Source organism: Grampus griseus (genome assembly GCF_964374135.1).
Source record: "Grampus griseus genome assembly, chromosome: 19".
NCBI lineage: Eukaryota > Metazoa > Chordata > Mammalia > Artiodactyla > Delphinidae > Grampus > Grampus griseus.
In genome coordinates this window covers 48,662,535-48,685,612 of record NC_139013.1, presented here as the reverse complement: position 1 = coordinate 48,685,612, position 23,078 = coordinate 48,662,535, and the positions used below count along the sequence as shown (strand labels likewise).

The 23,078-nt window shown below is 46.2% G+C and overlaps 1 protein-coding gene across 1 annotated transcript in view; it reads right to left on the bottom strand.

Moving 5' to 3' along the window:
• Window positions 1–23,078, bottom strand: part of VAT1L (vesicle amine transport 1 like) — a gene marked incomplete at both ends in the record, with an annotated part of 145,874 nt that overhangs the window by 96,349 nt on the left and 26,447 nt on the right. Inside the window, one exon of the mRNA XM_082677527.1 lies at window positions 20,985–21,200. Coding sequence (XP_082533653.1) covers window positions 20,985–21,200 — 216 coding nt within the window. The remainder of the gene's footprint in view (window positions 1–20,984; window positions 21,201–23,078) is intronic.

The following is a 23,078-nucleotide window of genomic DNA, read 5'->3' as shown; positions in this document are numbered from 1 at the left end:
CCCGGCAGGCACAGCTGTGAGTCTTGGCAACCAGAGTGTGGGCATGTGTATTGTAAATATTTTAAGTTTTCTCTGTATCATATGATGTTTTGACATCTTAAGAACCTTTCTGGCTGGGGAGAGACAGTCCCTCCCTGGGCTCACCAATTCAGTAACAAAGGGCTCCCCCGGGAGCGACTGGCAATCTGTGACGCACAAACTAAGTAATCCAGAGCCCTCCCTCCTCCATCTGGTCCGTTCACTCCTGGAGGCAACACCCTTCTGCCTTATCCCTCCCAGGGCCGGGTACCAGGCATGTAGAGACGGTCCCTATAGCCCAACCACCACTGAAATTATTCAGAATCGCCAATCCTCAGCTGTCTGTCCACCCTGCCCTGCCTTGCCTTTCCCACAGAAACCCCAATAAAGGTCAGAGCCTAAGTACCGCCCCCAGCTCCTCCTGTCTTGTGCCTGCTGAGCGCCCTGGCTTCCTTCCCAGGTGGCCCTACATGGTGTGCCTCCTGCCTCTAGGGCTGCAGAGTATAATAACCTTCGTTTTCCTGAGCCTTCCTCTGTCCCCTCCTGTGGCCGCATCTGACTGACCGTCTCAGAAAGGAATACAAAACAGCATCCCTCGCGTTTGCCCCAGGGGTTGAGTGCTTTTGTGCAGTGTACAGCCCGCCCAACTGCACATGGTAACTCTGCTAACCAGCCCTCGTGGGAATCATACTCAGTCTGTGTCTTTCATCGGGACTATTTTCCAACAGAGACCACGGGTGGCCACAGGACAAGCCAGAGCCCAGAGCCTCCCACACTGCCTAAGAACTGGACTCCAGGAACCACGTGGCTGGAATCTTGGCCAGGGAGCCAGTCCAGGTTACCAGGTGGCAAAGGCCCCTTCCCAGGACTGTAAATCGTGGTGGGTCAGAGCCACTTCCAGGCTGGCTGCCTTCCATGCGGTGAACCTGGATATGTTTCCTGGATGATTACTTTTGCACAGTGGGATGCCGGATGCAGGTTTCCAGCCAAATTACAACTTGTACTCACAGTTTGGAGCTGTGGTTTTGATAAATGCGTCTATTTCAACCAAAAACTTGTTAGGTAGGCTGAGCGTATAATTTACCATCTAAATTGGGATACGCTTTGAGAGCGGGGGGTGGGATGCTATTATTAACTTTGCTCACTCAACACGCATAAAGTAGAAGTGCCCTGGGCAGACTGAGCGCCCACACCTATTACTGTGTGGCCACCCTTATATCAAGTCACGGAAAGGAACAAATAGGGTGGCTGGGAGAGGAGGGCAAACGGACAGGCATCCGTGAGACTTGGATTTTGACCCTTGATCTACCACTCACCACCTGGGGGGCTATAGCCCAGTTATTCTCAACTGGCAGCCTGATCGCTAACGTTGGGATGATAATACCTACCTATATGTGCTAAACAGACACGGAGAGAGAAAGCTCCGCATGGCGCCAAGCACCGAGCAGGGGCTCAGGCAGTACAAGCTCACTTCCTTGCCCTTCTACTGCACTGTCTGCACCATAACCACGGGGATCTGTGAAGCCGACGTGTAACGGTGCCTGGCAGGCAGCAAGTTTCCCTGCTTGGGATGGTGACTCACAGCTCAGCAGTCTGGCTTCGCGCCTTCTGCTGAGTGTCCCTGTTTGTTGCAGGTACCTCGTTAATCAGGCCTCTTGACAGAACCAAGAGCCTGACCTTGGTTTCAGCACCCTTCGGATATGATCGACAACTTCATAGGAAATGCCCTGCCCTGGCTACAAAACACTCAGACTCTCAAATCCCTGCTCCCCCTGCCAGCTCTCAGGGATCAGGCATCTGGACCCTTTCTGTGATTTCAAATCCCTCGGCTGAGGTTCTGAACCAGGCTGTGGTGCAGAGCCCATCCCAGCTGGAGGGTGGCATGGGATGCTTCACATGCGGTCCTGTAGGGAGCAGAAGTGTGGCGTCTCCAGAGAAGAATTCCCACGGGGATGTTTAGCCCCGTCTGCTCGACCTTTTCTACCTCTCCATCCTCAGACCTGCTCTCTTTAAGAAAAGAGCAGCTCACTTCCCAAATCTTTGTCCTGCGTTTCAAAGGTCACTGACTTTCTTTGTAAAGGCAACAAGTGTACAGTTATTTCACTCTTAATATTATTTATCAAGCCATCTCCCTTGGTTAGACACTGACACCACCAGCTCCAACACCATGCCTTGAATCACCTCTTTATCTGGAGCCCCCGGCACAGCAACAGGCATGCAGAAAGTGTTCATAAAATGTGGTAATGGATGAATGAATGAATGAAAATCTCTTCGCATTTTTTTCCTCCTTTGACACTTCTCAGTAAGGGAATACCCTGTTCCTTTTGTGGTATCCTTTTCCTGTCCCATAAATTTTACATGTTTATTTATTGTTCTATTCAGTGAAAATGTATGTGCCATGGACATAAATCAGTGCCATGCACTGACTCTGGACACAGATCACCTGTGGGGTACCCCTGACCACACTCACTAGCCATCTGGAATTGCGCAAGTCCCGTGAGTGCTCAGAACCCGAATCTCTCATGCATGTGTGGTAGTGGTGTCCTCCTCAAGGCAGGTGTGAGGAGTGAAGGCTGTGACCCTGTAAGGGGCTGGGCATCCTGTCTGGCACCAGCTAGTATGGTAGTTAAGGACTTCGTCTCCTATTTCTGCAGCATCTCCAACCAGGCAGCAACACATTGGGACAAGAAGGCAGCAACCTGAGGAGCTTTGGAGACTTTAAGAGCTAAAAATCTTCCTGAATCATTCGCTCCATCCTCCTACCTGGTGTAGGAAGCCTAACCCAGCTCCCTCCTGTATATTCCCAGGATGAAAACTCATGAAATGGAGACAGAGGTTCATTACCTCCCAAGTTAGCCCGTTCTATCTGGGGGCAACTGTGATGGCTCTGAAGGGTTTATTTGTATTGTTCTGGGTGGTCCCCCTGTAGAGTTTGCTCCTAGGAGGTATGACACACTAAGCAATAGACTTGTGTGTCTCACACTCCTTCTTACTACTCTGTTGAGAGTTCCAAGATTGCTCCCGCACCCTGAGTCTTCTTTTTTCCAGCCCGACCATGTTCAATCTGTTTAACCCTTCTTTTTGGCAGATGAAACTATGGTCCAGTGGACAATGGCCTGTAGGGTGAAAATCCTCTTCATTGTGGCAAAGTGGGACCATCTCCCTCCAGTTGAGCACTAGCAGTTCTAGATATTTCTGTGTTTGCAGCCTACTTTCATAAAACAGAATTTTGAGTAGTATACTTGAATGGATCAAAAAGATCAAGATAACGCTAAAAAGGCAGGGAGGATGACATGGCTATTCACAACCACAGCACAGCAATATCTCATAGTCTCCGTAAGGGCAATGACGGTCATTCCACCGTTTCCTTGGTTTCACCAGCTGACTCAAGTGGCCTGACCAGGCTCTTTTCACATGTATGCATGAGACAAATTTCTTTCATGGCCCAGTAAATAGGAGATCTTCCTTAGGCAACAGGTTCAATTTAAGCTGCTCCTGTCACTCATAGCAAGTCGTGTCACGTGCTGTGGTGAATGTCAGAGCTCTCTTGTGTCCACACTCTGATGGATACAGGATATGTAGCCTCAGCTGCAGCAAAATTCAACTGTACACACGGGTGGCTCACTGCCAAGGTCTCAGGTGCGTCACTGGTCCAGCAGTAGGACAGCACCATCAAGGGCTGCAGGTTTAAACGAGGGAAGCCTGGGGGACAACGGGAGCAGGGGAACGTTTGGCTTTTGGCCCCCTGCCGCCTCTCCAGCACCCACGGCTTCTGGCCACTAAATATTTACAGGCTGCAGTCAACGAAAGAGCTCATACAAGTACAGCACTCACAGGCCCAGAGTTTCCTAACCGCTTCCTCATTCCCAAAAAGCTCTGGAAAAGACAGAAGCTATTACTTCCTGAAGCACAGCACAAGCTGATCACATTAGTAAGCTCTCTCGACAGATGAGAGAATGCAGTTGCACGTTGTGCAGTGGAAGGTCTACTCTGATCTTTACTGAGCTCTTTAAAAAATATATTACTACAAAGCAACACATGTTCGTGTCCCTTGTAAAGAATGAAACGGGGAAGATACAGAAAATGATAAACGTGTCAACCATCGTGCCATACCTCAGAGATAAAGACACTACATACTTTGGCTCCTTTTGTTCCAGTAGTTTCCTGACACGTATAGATCAATATTTGGTTGTCCACAGAGTTGGAATCACACCAAATAACCCACTATGTACCCTGATTATTTTTTTTCTTTCTAAGCTTACATTGTGAACACGTTCATGGGTTGTGAAACATTCTTTAACATCATTATCTCGAATGGCTGGGGAATATTCTGTTGTGTGATATACTATAATTCCTTTTACCGAATCCCTATCTTAGAGGAAATTATAACGCTGTACTATTATATGCCATATTTCAGTGAACATCTTTGAGCGTAGATCTTTGACTGTGAGTTTCAGGCGGCAGGGTCTAAATCTGTTTTATCTGCTACTGAGTATTTTGTGTCTAGCACATTGTTAGACAGACAATAGATGCTCAATGTTTGAATACGGACTGGCCGCCTGTTTGACTGTCTCCTTGATTATTTCTTTTTATTTATTTATTTATTTATTTTACATCTTTATTGGAGTATAATTGCTTTACAATGGTGTGTTAGTTTCTGCTTTATAACAAAGTGAATCAGTCATATATATACATATGTTCCCATATCTCTTCCCTCTTGCGTCTCCCTCCCTCCCACCCTGCCTATCCCACCCCTCTAGGTGGTCACAAAGCACCGAGCTGATCTCCCTGTGCTATGCGGCTGCTTCCCACCAGCTGTCCATTTTACGTTTGGTAGTGTATACATGTCCCTGCCAGACATTGCCAGTAGGTAGGGTTACATCCTGTATTTTATATGGCAACCCTACCAGTATAAATTATAAGGTCAAACAGCTTAGTATAGTTCTAAAGAGAAGATCTGGGAGGCAACGCAGGAGTTCCAGACCTTGTGGTCCACAGACTGATAAAGTAGAGCCTGCCGATGGTCATTTTGGCTTTGAAGAATACATGTTGGTATTGGGAAATCAAACATGGCTCCTGACTTAATAGCTTGCAAGCTATCTTAAGGAATGAAATGGTGTCTACGTGTGGTTCAAATTTGATAACATACTCATCTGTTAATTCCACATACTTAATAAATGTATCCTTCTCTGTGTAATCAAGAACCTCACTATCATTGCACAGATGCTGTCTGCCTGGAACAGGTGAAGTTCATCAATTTAATTTGATCCAACAATTGTCCAGCACCCACTCCACATGGACCCTGTGCTATGTGCTAGAAGCAGAGAGATGCCCAAGACCCACTCTGACCTCAAGATGTAGACAGGAAGACCCGAGGACAACTGTAGCATGCTAGTGTCTGGCATGTGGAGGTGGGTGATGAGTGGATGGTTGGATGGATGGATGAATGGATGAATGCAGTCTGGTGAAGGCATTATCAGTAATACAACTGTGAAACATTCTTTAACATCATTATTTTGAATGGTTAGGAAATATTCACAATGTTGAGGGTGTAGAGATGAAAGGGCAAGAAAGGCTTCCAAAGGGAAGTGACATTTAAATGATGAATAGGAATTTTCCAGGAGGAGAAATAAGAGGAGCTAGCAAAGGCTGCAGGGTTGAAACGTGCGTGGTTGCAAGGGGAAGATGGACAGATGGGCATGGCTGGAGATGACGAGGTGGGTGGGCAGGAAATGATGGGGAGGGATGCTTGAGTTCATCTTTGGCTGGTCATGAATAACTTGTTCAGAAGGTTTGGGCTTCCCCCAAACTACACCCTCGGATGAAGATTCGTGTGCATATGGTTTATTTGGAAATTGATCCCAGGAAGTAAGATGAAGGAGTACGGTAGTTAAGTCAGGAGAGGAAGGAAAGCCTAGGAACCTATAAAACGGCTCACCGCAGTGAACAGCTGGAGCGCGTCTCTAGTGGGGACCTTCTGAGGAGCCATGTAGGACACACCTGCTGATTCTCCCACCTGGGGGAGGAAGCTCAGGTATTTATCCCCGCAAGTCCTGTCACTCATTTGCTGAGGATGCTTCTGGGGGGCGTGAACTCCCAGACACTTCCACCTTGCCCCAAGCAAGGGCGAAGTTGCAAACCAGAAAAAATGACCTCAGGCAGAGAGCTGCAGGAATCTGCTGGCCTGAACTGGGACCATGCTGACCTCAGAGATGGAGGGGGTGGGTATGGCTGGGCAGCCGGGGCGTCTGCCGCAAAGCCTAGTGGGTAACAGGTTAGATCTCAGCGAGGCAACTCTGATTAGACAAGAATAATCCTCTTCCAATGAGTTAATACCATCAGCAATTCCTGCCTCGGGTGTTCGCCGTTTCCTTAAGCCTGCAGTGGACTTCTTTCTTGCTTTTCACATAATTACCACCTTGTTTCTGCTTAAATGTCACCCACTCGGTGAGGTCATCTTTGATGATTCAATCTGCAGTGTGTCTTCCTCCCTGTTTATTCTCTATGATAGCATCTTGATCCTTTCCGTGTATATATCCTGTAATAGATATGCATATGCATATATATGTATATGTATGTCTGTGTGTGTATATATATAATATGTCTATACGTGCATATATTTGTTTGATCTTTGGCTGTGTGCCTATCTCCCTTATTTACCACTGTATTCTAGACATCTAGCATGCTGCCTGGCACATAGTACGTGCTTAATAAAGGTCTGTTGCGTGAAGGAATAGGGTCCCCCACCTGCCTCATGTACTTTCTGGCAGAGGAAGTCTCCTCTCCTGTCTCCTCCCTTGTCCTGGGGCTGCGGGGCTGGGGAAGAGCCCTGAGCAGCATGGGGCAGGGGGTTAGTGGCAGTAAAGTTGCCCTCTGCTTCGCCCTGGGAAGGGGAGTCCCAGTCTTGGCATTGAGCACGTAGCCACTTTCTCATCACGGGGATGGGCTCTAGAGAACAGGGCTCCTTTCAGTCACTTCTCTTGGGGCTTAAAATATTTGCCCTCCTTAATGCATTCCTGCCTGGATGCATCTCTTAATCATCTCAAATCCAGGAGTTCAGCCTCACTAGTGTAATTAGTTCCCTGAAAGGTTTAGAACTTTTTGTGGGAGGGCTCAGGGGCCCCTGGGAAGGAAGGATTGCCAGATAAAATCTGTATTTTGCTAAATCTGGCAACCCTACTGGGATTGACCTTCTGTTACGGCTCCGGAGAACGGGGGGAGGAGGGTACCCACCCGTCTAAGCTGGCCTGGTGCATAGCACCACCAACTCCCCTGCCCGCCACCGCCCCACAAGCTTCACTACTGCTCTTCCACTGCCCGCCTGGCTCCTCAGAGGCCAGTGTGACCCCACACACCATTGGAAAAGACAGCTTGTAGCAAGGTCGCTTCAATGTTCCAAAAATAGCTGAGTAGGCAGAAAGCCTGAGCAGATGGATCCCGCCGTCTCCTTCCTCGTTTCCTGACCTGCCTTCGTGGTTTAAAACACGGGCTTTGAGAAGGGCCCATCTGAGCGTGAATTCTGTCTCCATCTTTGCCAGCCACGTGGCTTCGGGTCATGAGCTTCGCTTCCGCAAGCCTCCATGTCCTGAATCTCAAAGTGGCTTGATGATAATGGTATATACTGCCTGGAGTGGCTTGATGATAATGGTGTATACTACATGGGGTTGGTGTAAGCACACGTAAAATAATGAGAGCAAGGCACTTGGCACCATGGTTTTAAAAAATTAAGCAACACATACATTCCCATGCTTAAATCCATATATATACATATGTATTTCACAGAATTTGAAAAATTGGAATTTTACAATTAAATTTTTAAAAAATTGCTACTAGGTATTATCTTAGACCTCATTCATCCATCAGTTTTATCTATTCAAAGAGTTATGAATAAAATTCAAATAGTTGTGCCAAGAGTACGGAAAGGGGGAAGAGTCTTGTGAAGCCGCCCTCACACGCAGGCGGATCAGGGACCACATGATGCAGCCCTGTCTTCCTTCCTCACTTGTCATTGCCTACTGGGTACTTGCAACTCCATACTTCCCTTGGGCTTTTGTGCTGTGTTTCCTGGCAACCTGAAAAACTATTTGTCCGTGAGAATTCTGCTGACATATCATCCCTCCCCCATAAAGAATTAGCCCCTCTTTCTCCCAAATGCTTCCAGTGCTTTTATTAGTGCAGACTCCAAACTCTAGTTCATGTATGCAGTTGCTTATCTGTCTCCTCCAGAGACTGAGGAGTCTTCCCGAGGCCTTACGCATCTTCGTCTCCACAAAATGGGCATCTGTATATCTTGCTCTGTGTCAACAGACCCTCAGGTTTATTCAGCCCCAGGAAGAGTTTTCAGAGTCTCCCCTTGGAAAAGAGTGACCAGCCTGATTTTGAAAGGCCTTGATAGCGTCCCCCGATGGACAGTCTTGGGTACCACTACTGCTTTCCAAAAAAGTGGAGTCCAGACTTGTCCTTGAACTACTTGGGACTCTTATTTTGACACCTCATCCCAACCCTAGGCTGAGCCCAAGACTGTTACCTCCCAAGGAAGCAGCCTCCAGGCTCTACCAGTCACCAAGCAAGTCGTCTCCTTGTCAGAACAGTGAAGCTCCAGCTCTAAAAAGCATGGTGTTCAGGAGACAGGCCGATGGCCCGATGGGACTTGCTGTCAGCTCGCTGACATTCACGGCATCCCTGTACACCTGGCACAGAGTGACCGTGGCCCGGACATCTATCAGAGAGAACAGGAGGCAGCCGTGTGCCCCTCCGCTGCCCCCAAGACCACCACCGTTGGTGGGGGTGACAGTCTGTCAAGGAGGGAATAAAAAGGGCGCCGCCGACTGACGTCAGAGCTACATATGTGCGTTTAGAAGTGCTGGGGAAATATGTCATTGTCATGCAGGAGGGCTTTGAGTTAACGGTTAACTTTTAAATCCATCTAGCTCACTCCAGGTTTGAGACTGAAGTTATCGCAAACCCAATTTAACCTGAGGATGGACAGGGCAGAAAAAAAGTGCAAAAACAAGAGTGCCTATGTAATTCGAATATCTGTCTCCTTAAATCCACGCCGGACGGTCTAACACCATTGCCGGTAGTACAGTTAAAAATAGCGGAGTGGGTGTCATGTGCTGTGTTGACTACTCGTATACATTAAATGAGTTTTCTCATTTTACAAACGAGAAGAATGAGACTTGGAAAAGTTAAGAAATGTGCCCCAGGTTGTACAATCAGCAAATAGAGGGCCAGGATTTGAACCCACGTCTGCCAAGGCCAGAGGGCTAACCTAACCTAACCACATGAGGAGACATATTCCTTCCTAAGTGGCTGTGTATTTGGTCAGAACCTCCCGTCTGTATGTTTTCTGATGCACACAAAACTGAATGCCTGCTCCAGGTGGAGGAACAGGATGTGAATGCCAGACAGATTTTACGGACACAAAGTAAGCAACGAACCCGAGGAGGATAAACAGCATCCTTAGTGTGTCCAAGTACTCCTCGTGGGTTGTTTCTCTTGTCGCTTTACACTAAAGTGTGTTCCTGACATTCTCGGACCACAAACTTCCTCCTCTATCAAGAAGTCAGCCCTTCCACCAGCTGGACACGTGGCCCGAGAGGCTGGGCATGAGAAAAGCTCAAAAGTGGAAGAGTTCACAGCTGTGAGATTTTGAAAATAACCATTCATTCCCCTGTGACACAGATGGGTACCATTTTATGAGGAACTCCCTCCTTCTCATACAATAAGCTGGGTTGCACATCTGCTTTTATTAGCAAACACAAAAATGCGTGCAGGATAATTATTCCATTACTTCTTCTCTCTGAGGTAGGGCATGATTTGCACAGGATCGCAGGCACCATTTACTGTGCCGTCACTTGGAGCTGGCATCGTGTTAAGGATTCTGTTATCTCATTACCTACACAGCAAGCTTAGGAGCAGTCTCAGACCTGGAGCAGTCGCAAACCTGGAGTGAGCTATGTGGATTTAAAAGTTAACCATTATCTCAAACCATTAACAAAGCATTCGTTCTGATGTGAATTTTATACACAAGGAAATTGAGACTTAGATGAAGCACCTTGGTTAAGATCATCCAGTAAATTGCTGAAGCTCGGATTTCAAGGAATCTAAGCCTCTGTGCCCTAATAAACCTAAACTAACGTATACTCACACAGAAGGTAGAAATGAATACTAATACATCCTTTAATGCGTGACATTTCCTGTGCATCGCCCATTACAGAGCTCTGCCACACAAATGACAATGGCATCTAATTCCTCGTGAGCTTCTGAGTGTCAGGCTCTGCTGGAAGATCTCTGCCTCACTGCTTCTCAAACTTGACCACGCATTGCAGTCTCCTGGTGGACTTGTTAAAACAGATTGTTGGCTTCCATCCCAGAGTTTCTGATTCCATAGTAGGTCTGGCGTGGGACCCAAGGAAAACCACAGTTCCATATGAATTAACTCACTGACTATTCATATCAACACTTTCATCCTCATTATGAAGATGAGGAAACCAAGGTCCTGAGGGTTTAGTAGCTTGTCGAAATAAAGAGAAATACACCTTTAATCTTTTATTTGAGCTCCTCTTCTTTAAGCTGAGCCCAGAATAGCTTTATTTCTCTCTTCTTGATACTGAAAGCAAACCCCACCATAGGAGACTCAAGCCCAGGGCCCAGTTTACCCAGCTCAGGGCCATATTGTGAAGTTATTCCGATGTTTTGTCTGGCATATATCCTGGGTTTATTAATCAAGTGGAGCCCAAACGGTTTAGGAAAAAGCAAGTATTCACCAGCTCCCTCGTCCACACACTTATTCAACCCATTAGCACTAATTAGCTTCTTCTGGGCACTCAGCAGACTTCTAGACAACAGGAATGATTCTCAGAAAAAAGAAGATAAGCTTCCAGAACTAAGCATAGGGCTGGGAAGCAAGGTCTAAGTGATGGCCGTCATTGGAAATTCGACGAATGGACCAGGTAGGCAAGCAGGTTTGCATGGGCTACAGATATGGTGACGGTAATCGTAATGGTCATCACAATAATTGTCGTAGGCCAGGTTCTCTGGAAAAGGACTCTGAGTGGAGACCTGCATGCAGAATGTTTATTGGGAAGTACTCCCAGGAACAGCATCTGCAGAGCAGTGAGGGAAGCAGAGCTGGGCAGACAGAGAGGTAGAGCTGTGGTGCAGCTGCAAGAGATGCTCTAATCGGTCCCATAAGGAGCTCCAAAGATGGGCTAGCCCTTCAGAGCTATCTCTGTTGAGGCAAGGGGACTGGGCTTCTGTAGCCGTGCATTCAACAGTGATTCGATGGGGGCTGCCCCAGCAAGGGGCAGAAACCTTGAGCAAGGCTGCTCCCTTCCGCTGAGGACTATTACTGGGGAGGGTTACAGCCATGAGTCATCAGTAGCCAGTGCTCCTGCCATCTCGGGGAAATGAGTACCTCAGTCCTGAAGGGCGCACTAGATGGCACATCACAGCATCCACGAGTTTTATTAGGTAACATTTTTTTGAGTGCTTATTAGGTTCAGGCACTGTTTAAATGTTTTACACATATTGATTCATTCAAGCCTCCTAATACTATGAGATAAGTATAATAACTATACATGAGGAAACGAAAGCACAGCTGAGTAATAAGCCAGAGAAATCAGGATGCAAACTCAGGAAGTCTGTTCCAAAGACTGAATGCTTCACAACGGTTAACTATCTCTCTTGACTCTAAAAATTTAAAGAAGGGGATCATGGTGGGGGGAGTTGGTGCAGGTGAGGAGAGTGATAGGTAAGGAGGTTTTCATCTAGGAGGTAAAGACTGGCAGCATCACAAGAAAGCACAGGATCACCAAGGAAGGTGGACAGGGCCTTGGAAACCATTGGCTCTATATCATTTTACAGAAGAAACATCTGGTCTACCTTGTTTTACAGAAAAACCTAAGGCACAAGATGGGAAAGGGCTTATCCAGGGTTGCACTGTGATGCTGTCAGACCAAAGGATAGAGTCCTGGATGCCTGAATATCTGGCATTCAGGCATCCAGGACTGTATTTGCTCTAATGAGAGAAGTTGAAGAACATAGCCATCCCTCAATCACCCAGCTTCCACACTGACCTGCTCCAATCTATTCACCCTTCAGCAACACAGGATCTTATAAAAATGTCAACCATGAGTTAAGTCTCTGCTCAAAACCCTCTTATATTTCCGCATGGCTTTTAGGATAAGGATAAGGATAAAATTGCCACCGTGGCTGCTATGTGGTTATTCATCTGCCACTCCCTCACTGTCCCCTTTTGTCTCTATTCTCCTCTCTTGCCACACTCTGGTCAGTTTCTTGAATGGACCCAGATCCACATTATTGCCCATTCTCATAACCTCCTTCCCTCCTCCCTTCACTCTTTCCACCTCCTCATCCTTAAATACCAGTTCTAAGTTTAGTTCCTCATACAGTCATCTCTGATTCCCTAGACCAGGTGCTTAGGTCCCTTGTGCTACAGTCACAGCACCATCTCCTCCCCCCTTAGTACCTATCACCACTGTCATCGATGATTCATGTGTCCCTGGTAAATATGTATTATAGTCACAAGACTGCAGGCTTCAGGATGGTGGGATCAGGCTTATGGTGCTCATTCTTATATACCCAGAGACTAACGCAGTTATCCTCAGGGCTCATACTAGATACATGAAGAAAGAAAGAGAGAGAGGAGGGAGGGAAGGAGGGAGGAAGAAAGGAAGGAGGAAGGAAGGAAGGAAGGGAGGGCGAAGGGGGGAGAGAGAGAACAAGAGAAAGGAAGGAAGGAAGAAGGAAGGACGGAAGGAAAGAGAAAAAAGATAAAAGCAAGGGAGGAAGGAGAGAAAGAAGAGAGAGGGAAGAAGAGAAAGGTACAGAGGAAGAGAAAGAAAGGAGCAAGAGATAGAGATACAGTCCGAGAAACGGACAGAAAGATAGACAAAGAGATAGAAAGAGAGCCAAGCAAAGAGAGATGAGAGACAGAGACGGGCTGGGGGTGGGGAGGGAGGGGAATAATGACCAAGCTTGGTGGGGGTGGGTGGGAAGAATGGGGAGGCGGAGTGGGAGGAGGACTGCAGGTTGCATGAGGAGAGGTGGGGTTGAATGTTCATCTGTATATCAGGTCATACCGCTGAGAAGCCTGAACACGTTTTGAACAGGGGAGGAGTGGGGATTCTGTTGAGTTTCTCATGGAGTGAGCTGTGAGCTGCAGGATGGACACCATCAGAGGGACCAGTGGCTGGCCGGGGTGGGTAGAGTACCCAGGACCATGGCTGATAGCCTGGTGGGTACCCATGAGAACAGACGAGGCTGCTTCTTGCTACACATCTCATTCTTTCCCAGCTGAATTGATTTGTTTTCATCCTAATATGGGCAGTAATATTCTGAAAAGCAACTGTGGCCTTTTGGGTGTGTTGCTGGGGAAGTGGGCAGGTCCCTGGGGTTATATAAACTCAGCAAAGTCTAGTCTGTATTTGGAGTTCTTGGCACATGTCCAAGGCCTGGAACTACAGAGGTAAATCTTCTTAAAGTCTAATTATGTCTTAGGTGTTTTAGGGAAGTGATGTTTGAAAAGGGGCTTATGTGACAACCCCACTAATTCATGAGACCATTGTGCAGCCTCCTGTCAGGGAAGATAAACAAAGGATGCTGAGGTCGGCTTTATCTGCCCCTTGCTCCAAGTTCCAACAACCAGCCGCCAACTGACTGTCCTATTTGCTGCTCTCTTGCTTCTGGCTATAAGTGCCAGAGTGGCAGTGAGTAATATTTTCTAACCAGATAGATAATAATATGATGATAATAGTAATAGTAATAACAGCAGCTGACACTTGAGTTTCCTCTATGCCAGCTAGCTTGCAAAGGCCGTTCCATAATCCTCTTTCTTTTTAAATTAATTAATTAATTTATTTTTGGCTGCGTTGGGCCTTCATTGCTGCGCGCGGGCTTTCTCTAGTTGCGGTGCGTGGGCTCATTGCGATGGCTTCTCCTGTTGCGGAGCATGGGCTCTAGGCGCGCGTGCTCAGTAGCTGTGGCACGTGGGCTCAGTAGTTGTGGCTCGCGGGCTCTAGAGCACAGGCTCAGTAGTTGTATGGCACACGGGCTCAGTTGTTCCATGGCATGTGGGACCTTGCCGGACCAGAGCTCGAACCCGTGTCCCCTGCCCTGCGTTGGCAGGCAGATTCTTAACCACTGCGCCACCAGGGAAGCCCCCATAATCATCTTTTAAAACACCATACAAAAACTGAGATAGGTATTATACCCATTTTTAACAGATGAAGAAACAAGATCCAATGAAGTTAAAGTGCTTGTTCAAGGTCTCTCACCTGGCAAATAGAGAAGCTAGGTTGAAAACCAGCTCTGACTTTGGAATCGGGTCCTTAAGTTCTACACTGTCTTCATAATTAACTTGAATGCTGCCTTTTGGCCCCTTTCTTCCTCCATTTCCTCTACAAATATTTATCAGGTAACCCCAGTGTGCTGGGCAGTGGGCTCTGTGCTCAGGATACAGGGATGAAGAGATCGCACCATCCCCGCCTTCGTGGACATGGCAACCTAGGGCTTATTTCCAGCTGGACAGTTAACGTCAAGGGCAGCTTCAGCACTAAATCTGCCTGATTCTTTGAAAGGATGGTCTTGTCAACAGAAGATGCTCCCCTCCTCCTGAAGATAGCTCTCCTGAGTAACCCCAGGTTGTCCTCAGCCCCTCGGGAAGGAAGCTCACCAACAAAACCCACAGCATGGAATCCATTCCACTCCATTCTAAGCAGAAGCACGATTTCTCTGAGCATGGCCTCCCAGTACTTAAAAACGTAGCCTCTGTATTCAAAGAGACCCAAGTTCACATGCCAGTTCATCCTCTCCATGGTTGTGTGACCTGAAGCAAGTAACTTAACCTCTCTGTGTCTCAGTTTCCTCTGTTGAAATGGGGATGTAGTAGTATCTACCTCACAGACAGTGTATGGAAATTACTGGACTCCATCTATTTTAGCTTTTATTCCCTCATGAGCTGATACATATGTTCAACAAATATTGAGCGAATGAATCCTGTCTCAGAGGCCTAATTTAACCTTTATAATATCTGTAATAAAGACAGTTTCTTTGGCTCAGTCATGACTTACTGTCAAGGAGTTAAAAGCAACTAGAATAAAGATCACGTGAGGCTTTTGCGGACATAGACCAACCTAGCTTGGAAGAAATGTTTTTAGATATATTCTTTCTTAACCTAAGGCATATTGCTGACTTGTGAGGAGTCATGCACTGGCCAGCATCAGAGATTTCTGGAAGCAGGGAGGTGGGGCCTTGGTCCATGACACGTCTCTGCAGCATCTTTGACATTTAGGAGGGTGAGGACCTGTTACCTGAGGTGAACAGTTATGGAATAAGGGTCTTAACCTTCCCAGGGAGCCCCCAGGCCACAGCCCTTCCTGCTGATGCCGAGAGGCAGTTAATCCTCGTCTCTTGGATTATTCAGGAAGGATATGACAGAGGCACTTTGTCCTCTTTAAATTTTCAGAGGTTCTGTTTCCTAGCGTTGCAGGCCCCTGGGGACCAGGAGGTCTTGCTATAGTGAAGACTCTCTTGTCCAGGGCACAGGGTGGGGCAGGCAGAAGACAGGAGAGGAGGTGCAGACGATTCCGAGGCCACTGCTGTGGGCTAGTCTCAAGAGCACTGGATTGGGAGTTCCTGGCCCTGGATTTTAAGTTCACATTTGAGCTTTTCTCCTAATGGACGTTGCAGCCTTGGGAACAACACTGAAATTCTGAATCTGGGAAATTACGATAGCTCATTTTCGCTGGGTGTTTATCACGTGCAAGCACTGCTCCAAGTACATGAGTGCCACCTGAGGCTAGCCCTGATGTCACTCCACTTTACAAGTGAGGAAACAGAGCCTTAGAGGGCTTGGGAAGATGGAGCTGGAATTAAGCCCAGGGAGTCTGGCTCTAGAGCTCGTGATCTGAACTCTTCACTGCCACGTACTCTCCCACGGGAAGGGTTGTTATGAGGGCTAGATGAATAACGTTTTCAACAGCTAGTGTGCAACAAAACTTGGTGTCTTTGTCTCCTTCCAGCTCTGAGATCTCATGCATGCGCCCTCTAGTTGGAGTGCTGAAGGGTACAGACTGAGCATAGCTGTACCATGGGATGATGGGGGGTGGTGAGACAGCCACAGGGCCATGAAAAGGAGGCCACGTTCAATTAATAATGCAACTGGATGCAGACAGAAAACTCAGAAGAATATTCAGAACGCGGGATGGCATGAGCTAGACCGCCAAAGATTGCTTACGAGACTGAAATTCACAAGATCCCTAGGAAGGAGTTTTTTTCTGAGATTAACTCAATGATGGGGCCCTCGTTAGCTCAAAAAATAGCTTTTCTAGAACATAAAAAAATGGCTTGCAACAGCTTTTGATTCACAAACGTTTACTGCATTTATGATGTGGCAGGAATGAATCACAGGATTTCAAACGTGAGGCACCTGGAGAAGACTTAACCATGATTTGGGGGTCGCTGACTTGTAGCTGGGTAGATGTTGGTGCTGTTCATGATCAGCAATGGTTTTGTTTTCAACAAACTGTTCTCCTGTAGTGATCTTGCAGATGGCTGTGTCTTTTCTGCTGACATGGAGTGACTCTCCAATATGTCCCATTCCTCCACGACACTAAGGATTCCTGCCCACCCCATGCTTTCCCAGGTTCGTGTTAGAATGGTGTATGGTTAATGATGTATGGTTAAGCCATTCAGGAAGGACCCCCAACGCATGAGCCCTTATATAGGGTCGGGGGGGCGGGGCTCATGATGCGCCCCTGTAGATTCTGGCCCTCCCTCTCTGGTAGCTCCTTGGAAGTGATCTGAATGACACTGGGAAATGCCGCATCCATAATGAATAGAATTTAATAATTGAGTAGTAGCCATTTAACTCTGTCAGAAAGTTAAATTCTGCTTTCCTTTCCAAGATCTGCGGCCCATCTCTGTTCTCTCTGTTCAGATGAGATGATGAAAAAGGTCAAAGGGCTCTGAAAGCCCGGAAAGCATCAGATGTCAGACATGGATGCAAATATCCACACAGTAACAGTAAGGTTATTCTCCAGAAATGGAGCACACCCCCAGTTAAGATGCTCAAGGCCATGGCAGCTTGTTAATGGGATTGGCAGCAAAACCCTCTAAGGGAGTTCCTGACAAGAGCCCCACTTGCTTATGTATTTTCTTACTTTTCCTTTATGAGATTGTGAGGAATCTTCAACCAGGTTCTAAAGATTTCATTAGTGGCGTTATTGTCTTACACCATCTGGCCGTGCTACTGTCAGAGGAAATCAACAATGTCTTCAGAGATGTGACAGAGCAGTGTTGACACTTGGGCAGTTCCAATGAGAAAGTGACTGGCTCTGGATTGAATTATTTTCCTATAATACATTAAAGTTTCCTTCCATATTACAGTTTAGGGTGGCATTTCTCACTTCCTATCTGCAAATATCCCATCACAGCCTTTGATAAAAATCAGACAGAAGTCTTGGTGCCATTACAACTGCACACTTTATATGAACTCAGTTTAGGAAACTTTATCCTAATTAGGTTGAACTTTCTTTGTCATCATCATCAAATTAGGAAACATGTACCCAGGCCATAGTCTTTGGCTCTTTGAAATGTCTGTAGTTGGCACTAAGGTAGAAGATGAACAAATATATGTTGAATGAATGAATAAGTGAAGGAATGAATGATTGGGTTGTCAAGTGGAAAGAGAATAGATTTTAGAATCAGCCAGATTAGGGTGTGAATCCTAGTTCTGTTACTTGTTACTTGTGTTTTCTTCAGGCCTCTGTGGGCTTTCCACACTGGGAAGGGAGGCAGCCCAGAGAAAGTGGCTGTATTCGTTTTCTATTGCTGCTGCAACAAATTACCAAGTCCATGGCTAAAAGCAAATAAACAAAACCAATTTATTCTATTAGAGTTTACTGTAATAGGATAAGTAAGAATGTAATCTGTATTACATTATATACAGATGTATTATATTACAGTTCTGGAGATCAGAAGTCCAAAATGGTTTTTTGTTTTTTTGTTTTCTGGCCACGCTGCATGGCTTGTGGAATCTTAGTTCCCTGACCAGGGATAGAACCCGGGCCCCCTGCAGTGGAATCGCAGAGTCCTAACCACGGAACCGCCAGGGAATTCCCCAAAATGGGTTTCACTCGGCTACAATCAAGGTTTTAGCAGGGCTGCGTTCCTTCTGGAAGCTCCAGGGGAGAATCCCTTTCCTTATCTCTTGCAGCATGTAGAGACTGCCCACATGTCTTGGCTTACGGTCTCTTCCTCCATCATCAAAGCCAGCAGGGTAACATCTCTGAATCTCTTTCTGACTCTCCTCCCTCCCTCTTCCATCTTTTAGGACCCTTATGGGTACGTCGGACCCACCTGGATAATCCAGGATAGTCTCTCCATCTCAAGGTCCTTTCCTTAATCACATCTGCACAATTCCTTTTGCCATGTAAGGGATTAGGACATAGATATCTGGGATGTGTGTGTGGGGGGAAGGGAATCATCCTGCCTACCACAGCAACCACGCCAGACCTACCCAACAGTGATGGGAAGCAGCTCCACACCTCTCCAGGGTATCACAGATAATGCATAAAAAGTACTCCCCAGGGAGCTCCCCCCATCATGAGAGCTGTGGCTGGCTGTCTTCTTGGGAGGAGTCTAGTTCTGCCCTGGGGTGACTCGCTGGTCTTTCCACCGTGGGGTGGTGAAATGGTCTGTCCTCCCTTTAGAACTTGTTGGGTTTTGTAAGACAGTGTCAATTCCACCTCAGCTTGCTTAAGCATTCACGTATGTGGTTATGCACTTGGCCAAAAAACTTTCCTCTCAGGGAAACCTTGAACTCTGTGCGCAAAACCACTTAGCAAATCTTGGTTGGAAAAATGTTATTTAAGGAGACCCACCCACCTGAAAGCTGGGCAGTCCAACCACACCCTTCAGCTGTCCATGGATTAAGCCAGACCACATCCTTCTTGGCCTAGGGTATTTGCTTTTGCTAAATGTTGCATTACTTCGGTGCTATTGGACCACATTACAAGCACACCATAAGGAAAAGCATCACAGACATTGCATTTATTATAACCGTTTTGTTGATGGATGTTCATTGCTTGTCAGCATAGATTTCTTATGAGAAACCACAGAGAAAGATTCCCCCAGTCTTAAAACCCAGTACTAGTTATGGTTTTCCTAATAACTGGTTTATTTCCATCAAATGAACATTAGTGCACGTGACTGGTCATTTTTCTCTTTGCACAACTCACTATTAGGAAGCAAGAGCCTTCAACAAAGCTTTAGCACATCAAAGCCCGCATTACATGCGGCAGCTTAGTTACCTACCCTCACTGTCCCTTCTCCCCAGTTCCTTCATCTGTTTCACGTTTTATTTCTTGCTGTTGTACCGTCTGTGAGCTTAGAACAAGGCATGATAAGAACTTTTGTTATTTTCCAAGACTTTTTTTCTCTTCTGTGAGACCCATGTCCCTGATACATTTCTCTTGGTTCCAAGAACAAACTCAAACAAACAAACAAAATCAAAACATGAAACGAAACATCATCAGTGCCAATGTTTCAACATGGACTCTCAGCAGAACTGAGTCCAGCCCCATCGTAAAGCCTGGCGCTTATGTTGATAATATGAAAACAGGTCTCTCATGCTTTGTATGCTGAGCGCACCGAGCTCATAAATGCCAGCATTCTAAATGGCTTGCTTGCTGTTAACAGATTCAGTGGCACCAAAATCCATTTCTTTTCTGAGGGATATTTTAACTCTTATTGTATCTTTACTCATGGTCAAAAGACATTGGCAAATTTGCTAAAGTGATTGACGGAACTCCTCTTAAAGCATTCCTAAAGTGTCACGTCTCTGCCTTCACATTTTTGTATGTGAGCTTGTCTTCTTGGAAAGGAAAACCGGAAATGTGCTTAACACTATGTAGGGTTTTGGTAGTTGTAGAAAGCCAAGATTAAAAAAAAAAAAAAAATCAATGTTAGTAGAACCTCCAGTGAAAACATCAAGATACACCTAACCTAAGAGTTCATCTCTGAGTTCATCAAACCACAGAATCCCCAACACCAAGAACCTCTCACACAGATACTGGATGGTGTATCTGGACCTTCTCTTTTTAATCTCTATTCCCATAAAGTCCAAGACATAGTATGTATTTGATACATAATTGTTGAATTAATGAGTAATGTCTCCTACTCTCAAAGAGTTCTCCTCCAACCCCAGTAGACCACGATGGGAACACAGTGCTTGCCACGGGACAGCTGTGCAATACATATGGAGTGACTGGTACCGAGAGCCATCCAAACCATGGAAGAAACCTATGCCATCCCTTAGCTCCAGAGCAGCGATTTTAATTTCCATTATTTCCCCCCTTGTCAAAAACACACCTTACAGATGACATTCACGTAGGCAGCCACTCTCATGGGTAGACTTAGGTTAAAGTGTAATTCCTGTTGTGCTAGGACAATCTCTGTCTACCTCTCTCCCACTCAAGAAAATATATCAGAACACAAATGAATAAGGGCGCCATTACTATGGGAAGCGTCACGAATTCGTGGCAACTTATTGGAAAAGTAAATCATCCTCCGTTTTGGTGTTGCAGCTAATGTTAGTAGTACACGACTTACGAAGCGGCTCGCGACGATTGACGTAACAGCTCACTGAGATACCAAGAATGAGAGTGCTTCTCTACAGAATCCATCTCTGAGACACACTGAGTCCTAACACGCCATCTTGGAGGCCTTTCCAGACTCCAGGGAAACCATCCCTGAGGCTCATCCTACCCCACACGCAATCCTCTGTACAAATTCCACCATCCATGTGAGCTTCACCAGAACCATAGCGCTCATCCCTACGAATGGACACAGCTCACACAGGAATCTCATCATCAGCTGGGCGTCACTGCACTTCCTCCATCCTGACCCTGGGGAGGAGGCCTCACAAGCAGCCCACTTACCACGCCACCGCCAGCAGAGTGCACGAGCACAGACATCCCTTCTCGCAGGTTGGCAACTTCAAAGAGCATCATGTAGGCCGTGACAAAGTTCACAGGGAACGCAGCGGCCTCGGAGAAGCTCATGTCATCTGGGACCTTGTAGACGAATTCCACTGGTGTGCAGACCACCTCTGCCCAGGCATTGTAATTGACAAATGCCGTGACGCGGTCCCCGATCTGGGAATGGGGAAGCACAGAGTTAGTGGAGGCTTCTTAATCTTTTCTGAGAGACTTCTCAAATACTCTTGAGAATCTGACGAAAACTAAAGAGTCCTTCCCAGTAAAAAGAGAAACCCCAAACCCTCAAATATGCACACCTTCACCTCACCTGCCTTTCAAGGCATTTGTGGACGCTTTTTTTTTTTTAACGAGAAACAATTTTTAGAATTTATTTATTTATTTATTGGCTGTGTCAAGTCTTAGTTGCGGCAGGCAGGATCTTTCATTGCAGCACGCGAGCTCTTCATTGTGGCACGTGGGCTTCTCTCTAGTTGTGGCACACAGCCTTCTCTCTAGTTGTGGCGAGTGGGCTCCAGAGTGCACAGGCTCAGTAGTTGCCGCACGTGGGCTTAGTTGCCCCGTGGCATGTGGAATCTTAGTTCCCCGACCAGGGATCGAACCGGTGTCCTCTGCCTTGGAAGGTGGATTCTTAACCACTGGACCACCGGGGAAGTCCCTGTGGATGCTCTTGAAGTCCATCTGTGCAAGCTTCCCAGGGGCCATGGAAGCCAGGGACTCTACCCCTCTTCTGGAGCATAAATGTATCGATACAACGTGCATCACATCACATGCCGTGGAATGTTAGTGTTGGAAGGTCATATTACTGATTTAACCTCTCATCTAATCTCCCTGTTTGGGAACTGGGAAGGTCAAAGGGGCTAGGAGTCAAATCTACTCTCAGCTATTCTCTCCCACCCCATATAGATTCCTTGCCAGGTTAGTTCACTGTGGTATTTGCATCAATGGATTACCGATTACATCGGATGTGAAACGTGGTCCATCAGAGGAGCCATGTAAATCTAAGTGCAAGAGATTGAACAAGAGCAGCCAGGCTTAGAGTGAACTAGGAAAATGCCATCGGGTGTGAGGAATAACAACGAACATTTATTGCACACGTATTATATGGCAGACATTGTCCTAAGGCTGTCACATGCTTTACCTCATGATTAGATGAGGCAGGGCTGAATACGGGGGGGTTTTTTTATCAGTGGTTTACATAGCCAGACACCATTCAAAAAAAAGAAAAAAAAGCAGTCTTCCCTTTAAAGTGGTTATAATCATATGCTAAGTTTTTTTCATAGCATATCATTATTAAAGGTAAATAGGAAGTAAACGATCACTGATGGCTTACACGAGCTGCCAAGTGCTAGTTCAGTTGAACCATTCTGCTATTCGATGTTAGTTGCTTATACTATAACTTTTAAATGCAATATTCAGATTGCTGTGGTCATAGTGATTTCTCAGTAAATTAACGGCTTTCATATGTGTGTGTTTTAGTGTATATATATTTTTATGATCGACTCGACTGTTTTATTTTCTTTCTAGTTTAGGATTTCTCTTTCACCCCTGCTCAAAAACAACAACAAAAGCCTCCTGTGAGATGGGTTTTGTTACAGCACCATATTACAGACGAATGATCATAGGTTTTACAGACATTTAAACTGAGGCAAAGAGAGATGAAAGCACATGCCCAAAGTCATGTAGCCAAAGAGTAGCTGTACTGGGACGTGAATCTAGGTAGGCTGACTCCAGATACAAATAGTTAATTCATTACACCTAAGTGCTACAAAGAAGAAATAAATTTATATAAGGATGTACAACAGGGGAACCTACCAAGTCTGGGAATATTAGTCTAACTCTTTAAGTCTCAGTTTTCTCAGCTTTTAAATGGGTATAATATTAGGAACAGGTCCTTATGGAGATTAAATGACATAATATGCATGCAATCCACTTGGCACTGTGCATGTAAAACGAGGAGAGAACAATTAATGCTAACTCTTAAAAAGAACAGATTGGTTCCTGATCTCATGGATTTCACAGTTGAATGATCAAAAG